The sequence below is a fragment of the Stegodyphus dumicola genome, chromosome 9 (assembly GCF_044657685.1).
Source record: "Stegodyphus dumicola isolate Sdum_Otavi_A_Nest chromosome 9, ASM4465768v1".
Classification (NCBI taxonomy): domain Eukaryota; kingdom Metazoa; phylum Arthropoda; class Arachnida; order Araneae; family Eresidae; genus Stegodyphus; species Stegodyphus dumicola.
In genome coordinates, this window is record NC_140776.1 from 125,072,298 (window position 1) to 125,090,637 (window position 18,340).

General features: G+C 32.1%; 1 protein-coding gene across 2 annotated transcripts in view; it reads left to right on the forward strand.

Moving 5' to 3' along the window:
* LOC118189531 (GTP-binding protein 10) overlaps positions 1-18,340 on the forward strand; it is an 85,048-nt gene that overhangs the window by 38,716 nt on the left and 27,992 nt on the right. For both annotated transcript variants that reach the window (XM_085824054.1, XM_085824055.1), the window contains exons 5-7: positions 5,050-5,123; positions 6,597-6,649; positions 9,310-9,495. In XM_085824054.1, coding sequence (XP_085680180.1) covers positions 5,050-5,123; positions 6,597-6,649; positions 9,310-9,495 — 313 coding nt within the window. The remainder of the gene's footprint in view (positions 1-5,049; positions 5,124-6,596; positions 6,650-9,309; positions 9,496-18,340) is intronic.

Below are 18,340 nucleotides of genomic sequence, written 5' to 3' on the forward strand. Positions count from 1 at the left end.
GATATACATACATTGTGTCAATTTGAGCAGTGTGTTTTATAATGTTGTTTGCATTAGAAAATGAAAATGCTGCCCAAACTTAATTAGTGATGTTACAATGGAGTGAGTTCAACAGAGGTCTTTTATCCACTTTTGGAGAAGCAGACTGGTTACCCTATGCATGGCCAAATATTGAGGTTGATGCAGTCTAATATTTCTACCAGTGGCTTGAACACTCCTTAGGTATGATGGTGGCAGCTACAGGATGACATCTTTTGAAAAGGATTGTACGAATGTATTATACTATTCAAAAGCTGCAATAAGTGCCCTGATGGCTTCACTGTAAGCCATTTTAGAACAACTCGCCTGCCTCTCCTGCACCAGTTGCAGACACTTAGCCAACAGGACATTTAGCTGACATAGACATTTAGCCAACACGGACATTTAGCCGATAGGATATTTAACCATTCAACCAACATTTAGCAACATTTCAATCAACAGCATGTTTAGCTGTCAGTGTGTACAGGTAGACGAAACTATATGCAACAATATTTTAGTAAAATTTGTGCATATTTATCTGACAAAAGTTTCTTTCCAGGATGCATAATGAGAAAATTTATACCCAAGTACCACATTTTTGGCTTTATTTAATGCTAAAAACACTAGAGATTTCAAAATTAGACAGAAAACTAGCTTAATTTCAGCATAGATTTTGAAATCAATTTTGAGAGCAGTCAGACCTAAGTGTCCTTATTTCAGAAGGAAGAAAGAAAATTTCAGCAGTTGGAGAATGAATCAATGTGCAAAGAAATGAACAGAGTAAAACAAAAATAAATGTAATGTGATCTGCTGAGGAACATAGTAATGAAATGTGAACAATACTAAGGTATTAGAATTTGAAAAACGCTGAAAAATTAATGTCATTAAGTGAAAAGAATTTTTGTTAATGTGGAAGGGTTCAAAGAAATCTAATTTACTGATTGAAGAAGCTTTGCAGATAATTTTTGTGGATCAAAAGCCAAAATTGTGTTTAGCTGTGAAAATTTTGTTTATATCTCTCTTTTGAACATATGATTCATGTTCCCTGTCGAGAAAGTTCCTCTTTCAATTTAGCCAATATATCTGAAAGCAAATTTACATAATAAATTAAAATCAGAAATGGGATCTTTAAGAATTGAACAACAAATTTTAGTGATGATTTCAAAAATAACCTGTGAATTTGTGGAGAATCTGAGCTTCAAATTCTAATATCTTAACATACCAGCATCAATGTCTTTGCACTTACGCCACATAAAATTCAATAGTAAAATCCTAAAAGTTTTAAAAGCACTATATTTTTAGAATTTCTGGTAGAATGTTAATTGCTGCCACTTTTTTTTTCAGTCTTTTCAATGTCCAGTTCTCTTAGTAAGACAATGCTTTAAAATGAACATACTGGTTTTAATATCATGTAGACATTAAAATTTTAGACAGTCATATTTACCATTATATTTATTTTCCCAAATTTCGCATATCATGTCTTTTATATCTGCTGCTGATGTTACTCTACCTGCCTTTCAGTTAGTCATAAGATCATCCCCTCTGTGCACATTTAGCCCTTATTTTCTGTTTTTGCATTCAATTTTTTATGTAGGTGATAGCTAAATGGTTCTGATTCTGCGGCTTGTGAAGCAGAAAGTTGTCAGATTGAAACCAGTAGACTTTTTTTTATTGCCTGCTATATTTAAATTATCAATCTCTACACAGTTATTACACTCATAGTGCATTTTCTTGATATCAAAATACGCATTTAACTTTTTAATTTATATTTCTATTTAGATATTTTTATTGAAATATCACCCCTCTATAAGCTTATTACCTTCTTTTCCTATTAAGACTTTTAATACTTGCCGGTTGCCATCTTTTATTCAAATCATCAACATTTTGCACATTTATTACACTTCAAATATATTTCATTTGTGTGAGATTAAGATTCAGCTTTTAAACTTAGTTAAGTTTTACCACTTCTGAATGAGTTTAAAAACTAAGTTATGTGAATTTCAACTTATATATCTGCATCTAAGTTGAAAATTGAATGAAAGAATTTCAAAATAGGGGGTCAGCTTATACACCGAAACTGAAAAAAGATCTGCGATAGCGCTTCCACTGATCAACAATGCGTCGCTGATCTTCATTATTAAATATAGCATTCATTCAGGAAAAACACACAATTTTAAATTTATCCGCCCCCTTTTTCTGGTATCTTTCCCAGAACTGGAAAAAGTGACTTGATTCTAGACCAAAGATGCCAAGATCATGTCATAACCTGAACTGCGGTATGTTTATGAGCGATGAAATTCAAGGATTAAAAATTTGCTCCTGTAAATAACTCTTTTAATGCATCACAACATTGGTGCACGAGATTCATGAATTGTTATGGACTATGTTTATGACAACATACCAAAATTTTACAGAACTTGCAGAGTCACCTCAAGAGAAATTAATAAACTTTTGAAAGAATGATTGGAAAAAGAAAAATAACTAATTTTGAAATGTCTCAAAAAAAAAAAAAAAAAAAACATGGATGAAACCTCATGACTTTTGATCTTCCTAAAAGTTTCACTGTTGATAAAAAGAATGAAAAACAGCTCATGTAAAAATGACTGGTCATGAGAAAGCTTGTTTCGAAGTTCTTCTTACTGTTTAGCAAATACCAATAAGTTGCCTCCGATGATTATTTTGAAATGCAAAATGTTAGCGTAAAAGACAGCGTATCTGTTAGGTGTTCTTGTTTGTGATTAGAACAATGGTTGGATGGATGAAACCCTAATGATTGACTGGTTTCAAAATGTATGGTGTGAAAAACCAGGTGCACTTTTAGAGAAACCTTCCCTTTTCATTTAGGATATGTTTCGATCACATCATTCAGAAGTGGTAAAAAAAAGATGCAGAAAGTTTAAAAGCAATGCTTTCTGTGATCCCAGAAGGGCTGGCATCCATTTTACAACCATTGGGTGTCAACGTAAATAAGCCATTCAAGGTGAATAGTATTGGGGCCCACCAGCGGCTGAGCGGTAAAGTCACTGAACACTGGTAGTTCGGTCCGAGGTTCGAATCCCGCGAACAGGCTGGCTGCATGGGTGTTTTCGTGGTTTTCCCCATGTGTAACGTGTATACGAGCCAGTTTCTCTTAGAAAGTCCTCCACAAAGGCATCCTCCCCCTTAGGCAGATAGCCCTAGTGTGCTTTGCCATAATTAAATACACCAACACCACAATTATTGGACAAAATGGATACAATCTGATTTGTCTCCTGAAACCAAAGGTGGCACTATTAGAAAGCTGGACATAACTTTAATTGGACGATGGGTGAAAGAAGCTGAGGGCATAATTCCTGCTGAAATGATAATCAAATCATTCAAAAAGTGTTGCATTTGCAATAACTTGGATGGCACAGAAGGTGATGCATTTTATCCAAGTGATGATAGCGACACTAGCTGTGACAAATCAAGTTATGAAATTTATAACAACTTGCCAATGACTGAAAAAGACTTTCAGGTTTTTTTTGGTGATTCTGAATCAGAATTTGAAGGATTTGAATAAAATTCTTTGAAAATTTTGGATGTATTTATAAATTTTATGATGTGCTAAAATGGAAATAAACAAAAATTCACTAAATTGTGAGTGAAATTTTATTGAGAACATCAACATGCTGTCTTAAAAGCAGGGGAGGGGGACTTATACACGGGTATATATGGTATTTATTAGTCATCTGTAAATCCTTCTCCAATTAGTTTAACATTTTCTTTCCTTGCTGAAACTTTTAGCAGTCCTTTATTGCCATCTATTATTAAAATTATTAATCTGTTAAGAATTAATAATACACAGAATTTATTTAGTGTAGTTAACACTACACAATTATTTTTATTAAGTGGCTTTTATATTTAATCAAAAGTATTCATTTTCTATCATTTTAGGACTTCCTGTTCCTGTTTAATTTTTCCAATCACTCTAAAAATTTGCTTCAGATACAATAGTTTCATCTGAGATTTTGTTCATCTTAATCTTTATTATTAGTGATTTGATTTTTCGGTTTTGTTTGTAATAAAGAAAAGATAATTTGAATCATTTCTGTTGAAGTAAAATTCTGTTTTGCATATAATTTATTTATGCAATTTAAAAATGGAGGATAAATTCCAATATTTTGTTTTATATTTAAATTTTTAATCCTAAAAATACAATACACCATGATTAATGCAGAAACTTTATGATTAAAGTTTCTGTATTAATTGTGGTGTATTGACTAAAATAATTGTTTTCATGCAGTATGAAAATGGGAATCAAATATTTTCATCTCCCTGATTCAAAATATTCATCAGAACTCCATAGCAAGACTTGTTTATCCACCTCTATATGTTATTATTTTTCTTCACATCTTTTTAAAGTATTGTCTAATTGACCAATTTTAATGAACTTCCAGAACTCGTGAACAAAGGGTGCTTACTGCAAAGATTGCTTTGTTGGTCACTTTGAAGAATACCATTTTAGCCATCAGTCCTTATGGTTATTGGAGTCATTAGCTTTACTGACCACTCACTAAGTTAGGATCATTATTTAACATCTGTGTTGTGAATAGGGCCCTTGGTCTTTCCGCTACTAATGTCAAGTTTCATCAAGACTGAACTATTCATCTGACTGAATTCAAAGGTGTGCAGATTTGTTTTTCTACATTGTTATGAGACATGATATCTCATTTTCTTGCCTAGATTAAATAATATGGCAGTTTTAAAGATGAATTAAAAATGCTGTGTGGATGGCAGTCAAATCATCAGTTCCTGGTACCGCAGTTCTTTGTATTTATTTATTTTCATTCTCTTTTGATGGGAAAAAAAAAAAAAAAAGATGTCATTACTATTTTATTTTAAACTAAATATTTTACTCCTAAAGAATTGATTTCAAAATGTTTTAAATCTTTTCTTTTTTATGCATATATACCTATCTACAGGTTTCATTTTATATAAACAATTTTTATAACATTTATTAAAAGTTGATATAATATACATGTGTATTATTCATTTATTTTTTTTTCCCAGTTTTCCCAATGCAGGGAAATCTACATTATTGTCAGCATTATCAAAAGCCAAACCTAAAATAGCCAGCTATCCATGTAAGTATATTTTTCTCTTTCCTGTATGCCTTCCTATTTAACCTCAAGTTCTCATTTGGTACTCTGTCACTATTGCAGTTAAATATAAAAAGGAGAGTTTGATTTTCTGTATGCTTTTTTGCTTTTACCCCTTTTTTACTTCCTTGTACGAAGTAAAAAGGAAGTATTGTAATCGCGAAAAGTTTCAGACAGCATATTTCAACGAAAATATCCATTTTGACCACTATAGAATGCAATTTAACAATATTTTTGCGTGATATTTGTACGTAAGGACAGATCAAAAGACTCATTTCCTCCAAAAAAATTATAAAACTGCTTTAAAACTAATTCTGAAGAGAATTTTTCGTGGCGTCTGTACGAACGTATGTACGTGTCTTGCATAACTCAAAAACGAGTAGCCTCAGAACGTTAAAATTTTGTATATAGGACTGCTATAACATGTAGATGTGCAGCTCGTATTTTGGTTGCAATCGGCCACACCAAATGTATATAAATATATTTATATATATATCCACTTTGTTACTCGGCACAGTGGTCTCAGTTTCTTTACTCTTATATGTTTGTAAATTGTACATTTTTTGCTTTAAAAATGATTGAATTATGTTGTTTATATCTTCCGGTTAAGGTTTTTATGCCTTTCGTAATTCTCGAAGCAATATTTGTACAATTATCAACAATTTAAAAGCTGTTTAAGTGCGGTTCAGTTTTAAATAACATGGCGGACATATTTGTTTACATTTGAAACAGCAGAATTGTAGATTTGTTGCCAATCTAGAGAGACTAAGCTTCGCAACAACAAAAATAATGCCTTCATTTATTATTGCGAATTAAATCATGCTTAATCCTTTCTGGAATTTTTTCGAGGAAATAAGTGTTTAAGATTTGCTTCGTAATTTTTAATACAGATATTTTGAGTTTTTATGTACTTTTGCCTTGTCGCAAAGTGAGAACTGAATTAATTGAATGAGAAATACTAAATCGTCTGTGAAAAACTGTTTCTTTCCTGTTTTGTTTGCTTAATTTCTTTCGTACATTGTTCTAGCTTTATTATAGTATTTGAATAAAACATGTGGCAATGATAAGATAATTCTTCAAATGATATAAATTTTGTGCATTGAGAGTGTCGTTATAGTAAACACATATAGTGAATTTTAAAGAGTGCATTTATTCCATTGTGCTTTATGCGCTGCCTACGAAGTACATTTTATTCAATCCAATCAATTTAAATGAAATTCAAGAAAAAAATGCATATAATTTAATATTCTGTACAAGGAAGTCATGTGGTGTACACATCAGATTTTTTCCTAATGTAATTTCAGTGTAGAAACTGTATTTTCTCACAAGAATTATTTTTGAACTAGTATTTTTATTATACAATTTTATCATTTCCCTCCAATTATACAATTAAATCGTGCTGTGTTTATTATAATTAATAATATCTGCAATATTATATGTGTCTCTTTCTTTTTATAGTTACGACCATTGAACCAAATGTTGGAATTTTAAAGTATCCTGATTGTAGGGAGGTAAGTCTACCTTTCTTTCTCCCCCTTTTCTGATTATGTTGGCTGGAAAAAAAATGGTATTTTTTTCTTAAAAATGCACCTTTGAAAACTTCATACTTATTTCATAACCTAACATTAAAAAAAAAGTGCCAGAAAAACTGGTAGAGATTACCTTAATAAGTAATACAAAGTGTTCCAAATAAAGATATATCCAGATCAAATTTCAGTGTAACACTTCTTTTATTGTATGTGTATATATAATATAGGTGTATGTATAATACACAGATATCCCTTATATAACATGGTTTTACTCTTACACATTAAGAAGTTTGCAGAAACCCTCATATAGCACAGCAATATGATTTCATTCTAACATATGAATATATATTCATTACCCCTCTTGTAACGCTTGATATATGTACACATTTTGATTATATGATTTTTTTCTAAACATTTACAAAATTAAGTTACATGCTATGCCATCATGTTTGACATAGACAATAACAATCATTTAATTATACATGCAAAAATAAAATAAATTCTGGGAATACCTGCAATTTTTTGCATTGAAATTCATTTGCAGTTGAGTCATGCACATGAATCTTATGCTCCAAGTGTTCAGTTGATAGATTTCATAAATTATGAAATTATGATTTCTTTGAAAAACTTTTTGTAAGAAAGCAATTTTTAAAAGGAAATTTATTTCTTTGGAGATATAAATACAAGTTTTAAATCCTTTGTTAAAAAGAGAAGACATGATGCCGCAAGATGTCTTGGTTGAACATGAGTGAACAACACATAAAAATGGCCTTTTTAAAAATGGCCCTTTTGCTTGTGTTTAAAAATTGGAAGGCATTTAAAATTAAGGAAATTAAAAATTTAATAGGTTATTAAATTAATAAATGAAATTATTTTTATTTATATATTCTTAGTTTTTGTATTTGTTTTCATATTTAAAAATAGTGATATCAAAGAATGGTGCCATCTAAGAAATAAACATCTAAAAGAGGTAGATCACATACTACATCATTAGTTTTTCTAATATTTTTAAGTTAATTTATCATTATAACACTGTAAAATAATTATGAAGAACCCTCATTATCAAGAACAGTATAAAAGTCTCCATCATTTTTATTTTTAATATAGCACAAGCATTTTCTATATAAATATTTTGGGGATAATTATTTACATGTGCTTATCAAATTTAACACAATCTGGATTATTCTAGAGCCAAATGGTACTGGGTGATTAGCGCTACTGGTGAAATTTAGGATGCTGAAACTGTAAATCAAATGTACTTTTAATGAAACTGTTGATATTCAGTAAAAAGTATTACGAATGTGTGGCAGTTTAATAGTAACTGACATTTGAAGAAACTGTAAGTATGTAACTGACTGTATCTCAGTGATTAATATAGTTCTGCTCACTGTTGTGTGTGGATGCATGCTTCTTGTAACATGATTTTGTTGAATATGGAAGTTGTTAATGTTCTGAAGATAACTAGTAGTTTGATTTTATTAAGAAAATTTATCTCTATAATCAATTTGTTCTCCTCCACTGTAATGGCTTATGTTGTGACTGCTTGCCTAGTGCATTACAGTGAAGACTCATAAGTGAAAAATCAAGCACACATCATTCACTATAAGCATCTATGTGCATCCAGAGCATATGTCATCAGTTTAATAATTACAAATGTAAAATTATTGATAATGATACGTAAAAAAATAAAAGCCATAGGTATTTTTAAATCAGATTATGCACAAGTTAAACTGTAGTGAGCTAAGTAAGCCAGTAGTATATACTATGTCATTATATTGGAAGAGAACTAACTGATGATAGAGACTAATTCACTTGATAAAATCACATAGCTACTCATCTTCATTACATTAACTGGATGATTTTATATTCAACAAAAACAGGTTACAAGAAGCATGCATCTGCTACACTACTTAGATACAGTTAAAGTTACAGATACCGTTACATGTTTACAGTTTCTTTACAGTTAAAGGTACAGTTTATTAGTGCAGTTAAATAAACAGTTACAGTAAATAACAGTTCAAAAGTCCAATTAAGGCTAAACCACCACAAATGTTTGAGGAGGTTATTTCCTATTTCAAATTCCCATGCACCAGATCATTCCTGGCCTGGAATGGAATTCGAGAGAGTCAGCATGTTTACATTTAATAGTGAAGGATATATTTAATTATGTGTTGTAATTTTATGTTTATATAAATATAATGCATCTGTAATTGCACTTTTTAGACTAGCGTATTTAGCATAGAATCTACCAAGTCATATAGTTATTTTCAATATTACTCACAAATAATTAATATAATATTGGCATACTGTTTATAAACAAGCTTAAATGCAGCTGTAATAATAGCATACATTTTATTCTTCAGAGGGGGATCTAGACCATTTTTTATTGTATATTACAGTTGTATAGCTTTAGAATCGAAATTAAAGATAGCAGGATTGTAAACTAGATATGGCTTAATTATTAGCTTTATTCAACTAGATATGGCTAAAGCCTTTATCCTTTAAAGCTGATTATGATATACTTATGATGTAAAAGTTTTTTTTTCTATGTTTCCAATATGTCTTTAATTTTATACTTTACTGCCTCGTGAAGAAAGCATGCTTTTCTTTTTTTATAAATAATTTTGCCTCTCTTTTTAAAGATAAGTGCTGCTGATTTGCCTGGCTTAATAGAAGGAGCTCATGTCAACTATGGAATGGGTCACAAATTTCTGAAGCACTGCCTTCGTACAAAGGTTCTACTGTTTGTGGTAGACATTGGTGGATTCAGATTGAACCTAAATTCACCTTTTAGAGATGCTTTTGAAACAATTATGTTTCTTAACAGGGTATGATTATATACATACTTATAAATGCTATTTTTATTATGATAGTCATCTGATTTTTTTGATGGGGGGCTTTAAATTACTATCATGATAACTTTATGTTATCTTTTATATAGTATATGGAAATACATTCTCTTGAAATGATAGTTTTTTTTTTTTTTTTTTTAAATAAAAACAGTCTACATTAAATTTAAATAACTGATAAAAAAGAGCATGAAATGTTAAATAACTTTAAATCTACTGTATTATTAATAAGTAATTATTAATAATACAGTAGATTTATTTAATTAGTAATAACTTTTCTAATAATAAGATGTATTCATATTGTGCATCTGAAATAAATAAAATTTAATGTAATTTTCTGATTAAAAATCATCAAATTTTTATTTATTTCTTCGTATAAATATTTTGGAAATATTACATGTTGTGATGCAAATATCCCCTTCAGATTTGTTTTACTAACTTCAGATTAACTTTTAATACTGGTTCTCTGAAGCTAATAGATGTGTAAACATATGTTCCACTTTCTAAATAAATTTAGATTGCTCCATTAAACATATATTCCTCAAAGTAACTTTAGCTATGTAGTAATCAGGCACTAACCTCTGGCAACAAACAGAATCTAAAATGCTAATATTCAGCATTATATGTTCATTGAACATATATGTTAAAGAACTGCTATGGTTATGTACAGTTTTTAGATATGAGAAATAAGAAAAATTTGCATTATTCTTTGACAAAAAGAAGGTTCTTATCAGATTTAAAGATAAAATCATTTCTTGAGGGGTGTGGTAATAAATTAGTTATTTTCTCATTGGTTATTACATTTGTCAACATAAATTTGAGTGTGTTTTAATAAATTCTTAAATTTTGAAAGTTATATTTTTTGCAAAATCTTGCAATTATAAAATGAAATGATGTATTGGAAAGTGCATATTGTAATTTACCTTTATAAAATGTAATACCCTCATATGGTAAACCACATTGCTATTTTTTATTTTGCGCACTAATAAAGTAATAAATTTTTATCAGGTAACTGGGGAAAATTTCCCGCTCTTAAAGTAAATATGCAAAGAAGCAATTGATTAATTAAAACAAAAACTGAGTATTTCTGATATAGTCTAAAACTGAAATATTTTTAACATCAAATGACTACTGGTAATACATATCTAAAAAAACATTGTATCCATTGGCATTCATTTTGCAGTGTCTTTTATTATTACTGATAATACATAACACAAATGTATCTGTTAGTTAAGTTATATAATAGTTATATAATTTAGAATGCAATAAATATAAAGCATAAAAGTTTGTTTCTGAGTAACATGGATTAAAGTCTTCAAATGCATGCCAATTCTGATTCAATAGTGTAAAGCAGAGCATATATCCTTTTTTAACTCTTCAACTGCATTTGCATAACCTCTTGTTTTTAAATTGCTCATGCTGTTATATACTTTATTACAAATTTAATAACAAATGTTAAATGAGAAGACTAAAGAATTCAGAAGAATAAAAAACTAAAAAAGTATTCTCGTTCTAAATTCTGAATATTGTTGCCGATTCACTTTTGAGATGTAAAGACTTGTATTATCGAATAGGAAAGTATTGCATTTGTGCTTTATTAATTACTGCCCCCCTCCCGAAAAGTGTGATGTTTGAAGCCACTGCAGTTTGTCATTTGCATCTAAATTGTCTACAGCAATGGTCTGCTTTCACTATAAAAGTCCTTAGTGAATAGTTTGAGCTTTACACATGTTTGAAACTGTATGTTGGTAAACTTTGAGATTTGTGGATCAACCACTGTTGATGATAGCCAGCAAATCAATCTTTCTGGTTTGCTATACAGAGCTTACTTTTCAAGAATTTACTTCCCAAAAGACTGTTGTACGAAATTCACTTCCCAAGATACTGCTGTGCTAGATTCACTTTTACCAGTTAACAAATGGTCCACATATAATACTGTTTTCTTTTCATTTCTTCTTTCTTTTTGGTGAGAAAGCAGTCGCAAGTAAGCTATCAATAGATGCTGTTAGTCAACATGAATTATTTCATAAAATTCTGTTTGAAAATTTGTATGTTTTCCAAATGTGATCCAAATATAATAAATAATTTTGTTATTGGTGTTACTGAAGGCGATGTGTGATCAGAATCTGCTTAAATTGTATTTCAACATCATTGATGACAGAGATAACGTATCACATAGAGCAGTTTATCATCTGAAATTACTGTTTGGAACCATCTTTTTAATATGCCTAATACTAGTGTAACTTTGTTGAAAAACTTAACATGTCCTATGTACTTTTTATTTAGAGTTTCAGCTCATATATCATTCTGACACAAGAAACTAAAGTTGGCTACCTCAGGTCTTGGTCAGTTTCCATAATGTCCCTTTTTTCCAGTTTTTGGTATTAAGTACATTCTTTCATATATTTTATATCAGTACCCTGCTATTCTACAGCTATTTTAACCACATTTTTATTAAATTCTTCAGTTTTCAGTATTATTAAAAAAACTAGATTTTGCCCCCTTAGTTATTTAATACTTTTAAAACTGTAAAATTTGTATTTATCTCTTAAGATTTGCTTTTTAATAAAAAAATTTTACACCTTTTATTGTACAAAATGCATGAAATCCTATGAAGAAACTTTGATGTAGGAGTAATAGGGTGTAAAACAATAAAATCACTTCTGTTTTTCTGGATTTTAAACTTCTACTTGCGAGATATAAAGTCTAATGGAAAGTTGAAAAACAAAATAAATATAAAGCTGTCTGATGATGTTATTTCAGTCTCATCACACATGCAGGTGTTCATTTGAGCCATATATGGTGTCTCTCTTTATCGTTGCATAAATGCCGACTCTTCTAAATTAACTGAAACAAAAAGTTTTCCATGTCATTGTTCAGTGAGACACAATTGTGTATAAATATGGTTAATGATAAAGTTAATTTATGATTTTGTAATTTATTTGTATGAATTTCAACAAGGAAGAGATGCTACAGAAATGTGTCGAAATTTAGTGACAGTTTTTGGTGGAGATGCAGTTTAAGATAGAATATGTAGCAGATTGTTAAAAAAATTTGAATCGGGTAATTTTGACTGCTGGTCAAATTCCGAAAGTCTGGAAATACTTTACATTCATTTCTATGGGACGAAAGACGCCTGCACTGCTGGGTCACATAAAATTTAAGAAAAAGTGGTTATCTGCTGCAGCGCCTATGTATGTAAAAAAAATTTTGTAAAAGAAGGACCTGTAACCTATCATAGCTAAGTTAAAACTGCATAATTTATTATTTTATTTCTAGTACTTTTGTTATTTTACTATCTCTGTTGAATTGGTTGGAAAGTTTCAGCCATATTGTATAAGAAAATTGCCACTGTATATGACATGTATTAATAGCGTCAAAATGTATTAAATACTGTGACATTATTTACTGGAATCACCTTGTACAAGTAATTGAATTTTATGTTCTTTTTCCGTGTACTCCGTTGAAATATAAAACTAAGTGAAATAAGACCATACATAAAGAACTTGATCTCTCTTAAACAGGCCTAAATTTTAGACTAAATTTTAGAATTAAAGTATTATTATAACTTAAATTTTGATAATTAAAAGGGTGACCAATTTTTAGTTTAATATTTTTTATGTATGCATATTAACTACAGATAGCTAATAGGTTGTGCGAATGACAATATATATATATATATATTTTAATATTTCTATTGAGAATTTGTAAAATAATCATTGTATAAGGTAGTGGTGGTACTAAAGTTTTTCAACTTTGTTTAGATGGTACCCTTTAGTTAAAAGGTTGGGAACTGCTGACCTAGAGTCTGATTATTTCTATTAAATTGTGTGTTATTTGATAGACAGACAAAAGAATATCTTTTAAGAAAATACTTTGAATAATCAAACCTATAGCAATAGACATAAAGAGAGGGAGGGAGGGTGTATGAATTATTTTGTATTCGCCCAAGAATTAGCCTTGTGTCTCATATTTTCTTAAATATGTTTTATATTTGATGCAAATATTTTTACTTTCCATGTAAATCTTTCTCAAAATAAGGATGTTATTGATATTTGCTGCCATGCAAAAGTAAAAAGAGTTATTGTTACACATTTAACCTTTTTTTTGCCAAGTCATACTCGTTTTGGTTTCGTAAACAAGTACTGCCTGCGATAGAAAAAAAAAGAAAAATGCTGTTATTATTAAATTATTGAGATAAGATTGTGCGATATGTTTACTTTGTTGAATAAAAAAAGCTAATTCAAAATCTATAAATGAGCTGAAAATTTTTATACTAGTGTATCTTAGCTAATAATGCATGAATAAATCCTAAAATTTTTTAATTTAAGCTAATAATGCATAAGAACGATCTGGTAAAGCAGGAATAAAGTGACAGTGAATTCGAACTTACCAAACATTATAAATAATGGTATTAATAATATATGAATAAAATGGTATTAACTCGTAATGTTTTTCTTTTCATAATAACCCTCAGGGGGCTCACTTTTGTGAGTACGGGTGTGGCAATCCTGAGGTACCCTAGCCCTTCAGGGGATCATCTTCTTGGTGAGACGAGTGTCACGATCCTGGAGCCCCAGTGATCTATCCTCTTTTCCGTCTCCTCTTCTCTTGGCTGGAACTTTTTCCCTTCCCTTCTCCCTTGTGGTTTCTCTCTTCGAAGTTTGGGGCTCGTCACAAGAAACTGGAACAGCCCTTGTCTCTAGTTTTCAAGTGGCTAGAAAACTGCCCACGTGTTTGCCGTGTGTGGAGACCCGTGTCGCTGGAAAGGAGGGTCCTGGTAGTTGAGGGGCAAGGTACTGTCCCCAACACACTGCTTTGGCCTCTGCTTCAGCTAAACGGGAGGCACCTTAGTTGTCCTCACGGGTGTCAATCGGCTGGTCACTAGTCCTTGTGTCAGTCAGTGGCTTGGGGTCAAGCTCTCGGGAGTACCTGCTTTCGGGAAAGCCGACTGTGGGGCTTCAGTTTGCGTATAGGTCCGGCTAGCCCTAACACAAGAATCTGTGTTCCCTTGTTGGGCTCCGTGGTGGGCGGTGACGTCGGACCCGAATCTTTTCTTCTTAAATATGGCTTCTCTCTTTATTCTTAAAAAAAGCTGAGTTGAATGAAACCAACCAAGATATCGAAATTGTCGACAAATCCATCAAGAAGAAGATCCGTACAGATGCAAATGCCAAAGATATTGAAATTGTTGACAAAACCATTAGCAAGAAGATTTGTACCAATGCAAATGCCAAGGAAACTACTGAAAATCCTCACTTCCTCGTTGTCTCTAAAGACCTTATATTCCTAACCCTATGCGATGTTTCCAGTGCCAGTGTTTCGGCCATTCTAAGATGACTTGTCGTGGCAGCCTCACATGCACCCAATGCGCACAGATTGGCCACGATTCTGAAAATTGTACCACTGCGCCTTTGTGTATAAATTGCAAGGGTCAGCACCCAGCATTTTCACGCATGTGCCCAAAATGGAAATCCGAAAAAGAAGTGCAGACTGCAAAAGTTACCAGGAACATCTCGTATGCTGAAGCCAGAAAACTAGTTCAAAGCACACAGCTCCAATCAAACAAATCATATGCGAGTGCAGTTAAAACAACACGTAGCATTGCCACCCAAACATCAATAGGCACGCAGACTGTACCAAATAAAACCCAACCGACTACATCCACCAAGAAAAAGGAAAATGCAATTCATTTAATGCAAAAAAAAAAAAAAAAAAGAAACAGTCATTCAAAGTAAACCTAAAACTGAAAGTCACAAAATAATTAATAAAAATAGAAGTCCTAGCAATAGCTCTCTTGACGATATAATTTCTGAATCTGCGGATTCAGACAGTATGGAAGTAGAAGAGGGTCTAGAAGTTCCCAGGCATCTACTTCCACGTAAAACAAAAGAACAGCACAGAAAGAACAAAAACCATTCATAATGGCCACCCTCATCTCATGGAACTGTCGCGGTTTCCACAGAAATTTGCTTGACATCAAATCTATAATAAATGCGTATCATCCTGTGTGCTTAGCAATACAGGAAACAAATCTGAAACCAGAACAACATGCAAAACTTCGAAGGTTTTCTTTCGTCAGGAAGGATAAGCTTGCAGGTGAGCGTGCCAGTGGAGGTGTAGGTCTCCTCATCTCACTGGATTATCCCTTAAATGTACTTTCTTTGACGACATCCCTCCAAGTTGTCGCTACTCAAACAAATTTTGATATTGTTGTTTCAGTTATTTCTCTGTATTTGCCTCCAAATGAGCACATTGATCAGCAAAATTTAAATGATCTTATTGAGCAGCTGCCTGAGCCCTATATCATTATAGGAGATTTTAATGGCCATAGTCCGCTCAGGGGTGGTAAAGATACAAATTGCCGAGAAAGACAAATTGAGAAGATGATTGAAGATCATAGCCTTTGTCTCCTGAATAATGGGCAGGATACGTATTCCACGCTCTCGACCTTGCCATCTGTTCACCATCTCTGTTGCCTTTTTACACTTTTAGTGTGGGAAATGATCTTTACAACAGCGATCACTATCCCATTTTTGTATCTCTGGCACAAAAAGGAGCAAACCCCATGTCAAGATCCCCTCGTTTCATAGGGCAGACTGGGCAGTTTGATAGGGCAGACTGGGAACTCTTCTCTTCCATTGCAGAGCTTGCAGATGAAATGGTAGAAGATGCGCATATCGATGATGCTGTTGAAGCTGTTACCCCTATTCAGCGGCCATATTTGCAGCAGTAGGTCGCATTTTCGTCGCTCCTCGTGTTTCGTCTTTAGCAGCGGAAGTTTTTATTTTCAGGTGCTGAAACAAGTTTTATTATTTAGCCCACATCAGTAGGAATACGTAGACACTAATGTTTTGGTTCTACGACCAACGGTTCATTAATTACGGATTCATTAATTTCTCAGTTTAACATCCAACGGGGCTGAACCTTAAATTGCTTTTGAGCGACCGCCGGAAGCCGAATCATATTGAATTTTATATCGCTGGAAAGAGGACCTTACAAGGAGTATTTACAGACCAGTTTCAAGACAATTGGTTAATTATACCGCTAGTAATTAATTTTTAAAGTAAGTGATTCTGCAGCCACGAGGTGTCCGTGACCCTCGACCTTTTCAAGCGATCCAACGACCACCTGCTGTCCAGCGACCCCCCGGCGTCAGCGACTTCCTTTCTATCAACAAAGGGGAAAGAAGACCAACAAAAGGGACTGTGTTTTAATTCGTCTTTTCGCTAATTAGGCAACTAACTGAAGTAGCTCTTCGGAACCTTCAGTTTTGGACTCCTCATGTGACAGGGATTACAGGGATATAAATTTCAAATTTTTTGGACGACTACAACCCGAGTTTTCATTTTTTGTGACTTTATTTTGGACAGGATTTTCACCTTCGCGCGCCTGTGTTTACGTACAGTGTTTACCTGATTTATGTCCATCTCTTGGATTACACAGTGACAATATTTGAACGATTTCTGCAGAAACTCATTATACAGAAGAAGAGCAGAGAAAATAGCGGCCAAGTGTCAATTCGCTTACCGCGGCTGCTTATAGATAGTACAGAGAAGGTTAGCAACCAAGGTAGGATTGCCTGTTTCTAATTAAATCAATTAGTTTAATTAAGAATCGCATTACTTACTGGTTAGACTCGGCTAATTTTGGTCATTAACTTCATATTATAAAATAGGCTTCAGGTATAACACCGGATACTGTATAATTATCAAACTATGTCAATTTGTGTCATTTTGCGCTATCTAATAATATCTATTACTGCTATGTTAATTTAATTACAGTTTCTAACGCTACAATTTTGCTGTGATCGTGTGCATTTAATTTGTACTCTGCACAGAAGGCTCTAGCTCCCATTACAAATCTGTTTTATTTACCTCAGTTCAAACTGGCTCATTAATTATATTAATTGCCAGTATAATTCTCTTGTATCAGTATTTGATAATATGTTTTTACGGAATGCATAAACAGTAGCATTTCTTATCAGAGCATTATGATTTAGTTTCTCTGTACTTTATTCTAAACTTTTACGTGTGGTAATTGGCTTACCAACGTGTTTTAATCAGGCAGTAATTAAACATAAATAGTAATACTATATTATTTGTGTGTATCCCTGTGCATATTATTTATTCCGTGAATGTATAATAGTACTATTACAGCATTCTGGTCACCTTTTGATTATTCTATTTTATTAATTAGCATTAATTAATTTGTTGACCATTACAAATTTCTTCGAATAAGAGCATTAGCATTACTTAAAGTGCAAGTCTGTGTGAATTACGAGCAGAGTTAGTGTCACAGTGAAATTTTACTGCAGTGAAAGTGAATAAGTGATTATTAAGTGCTTACAGTGATACGTGTGCAAGCAATTAGTGCACAAAAAGTGCATTAGTGATTAGTGCTGATTAGAGTTAGTGTCACAGTGAAATTTTACTACAGTGAAAGTGAATAAGTGATTATTAAGTGCTTACAGTAATAAGTGTGCAAGTAATTAGTGCACAAAAAGTGTATTAGTGATTAGAGTTAGTGTCACAGTGAAAGTGAATAAGTGATATTAAGTGCTTACAGTGATACATGTGCAAGTAATTAGTGCACAAAAAGTGCATTAGTGATTAGTGCTGATTAGAGTTAGTGTCACAGTGAAATTTCACTACAGTGAAAGTGAATAAGTGATTATTAAGTGCTTACAGTGATACGTGTGCAAGTAATTAGTGCACAAAAGTGCATTAGTGATTAGTGCTGATTAGCACAAGTGCATTTATGTTCAGTGAGTGCATTTACGAGCAGAGTAAGTGTCACAGTGAAATTTTTACTACAGTGAAAT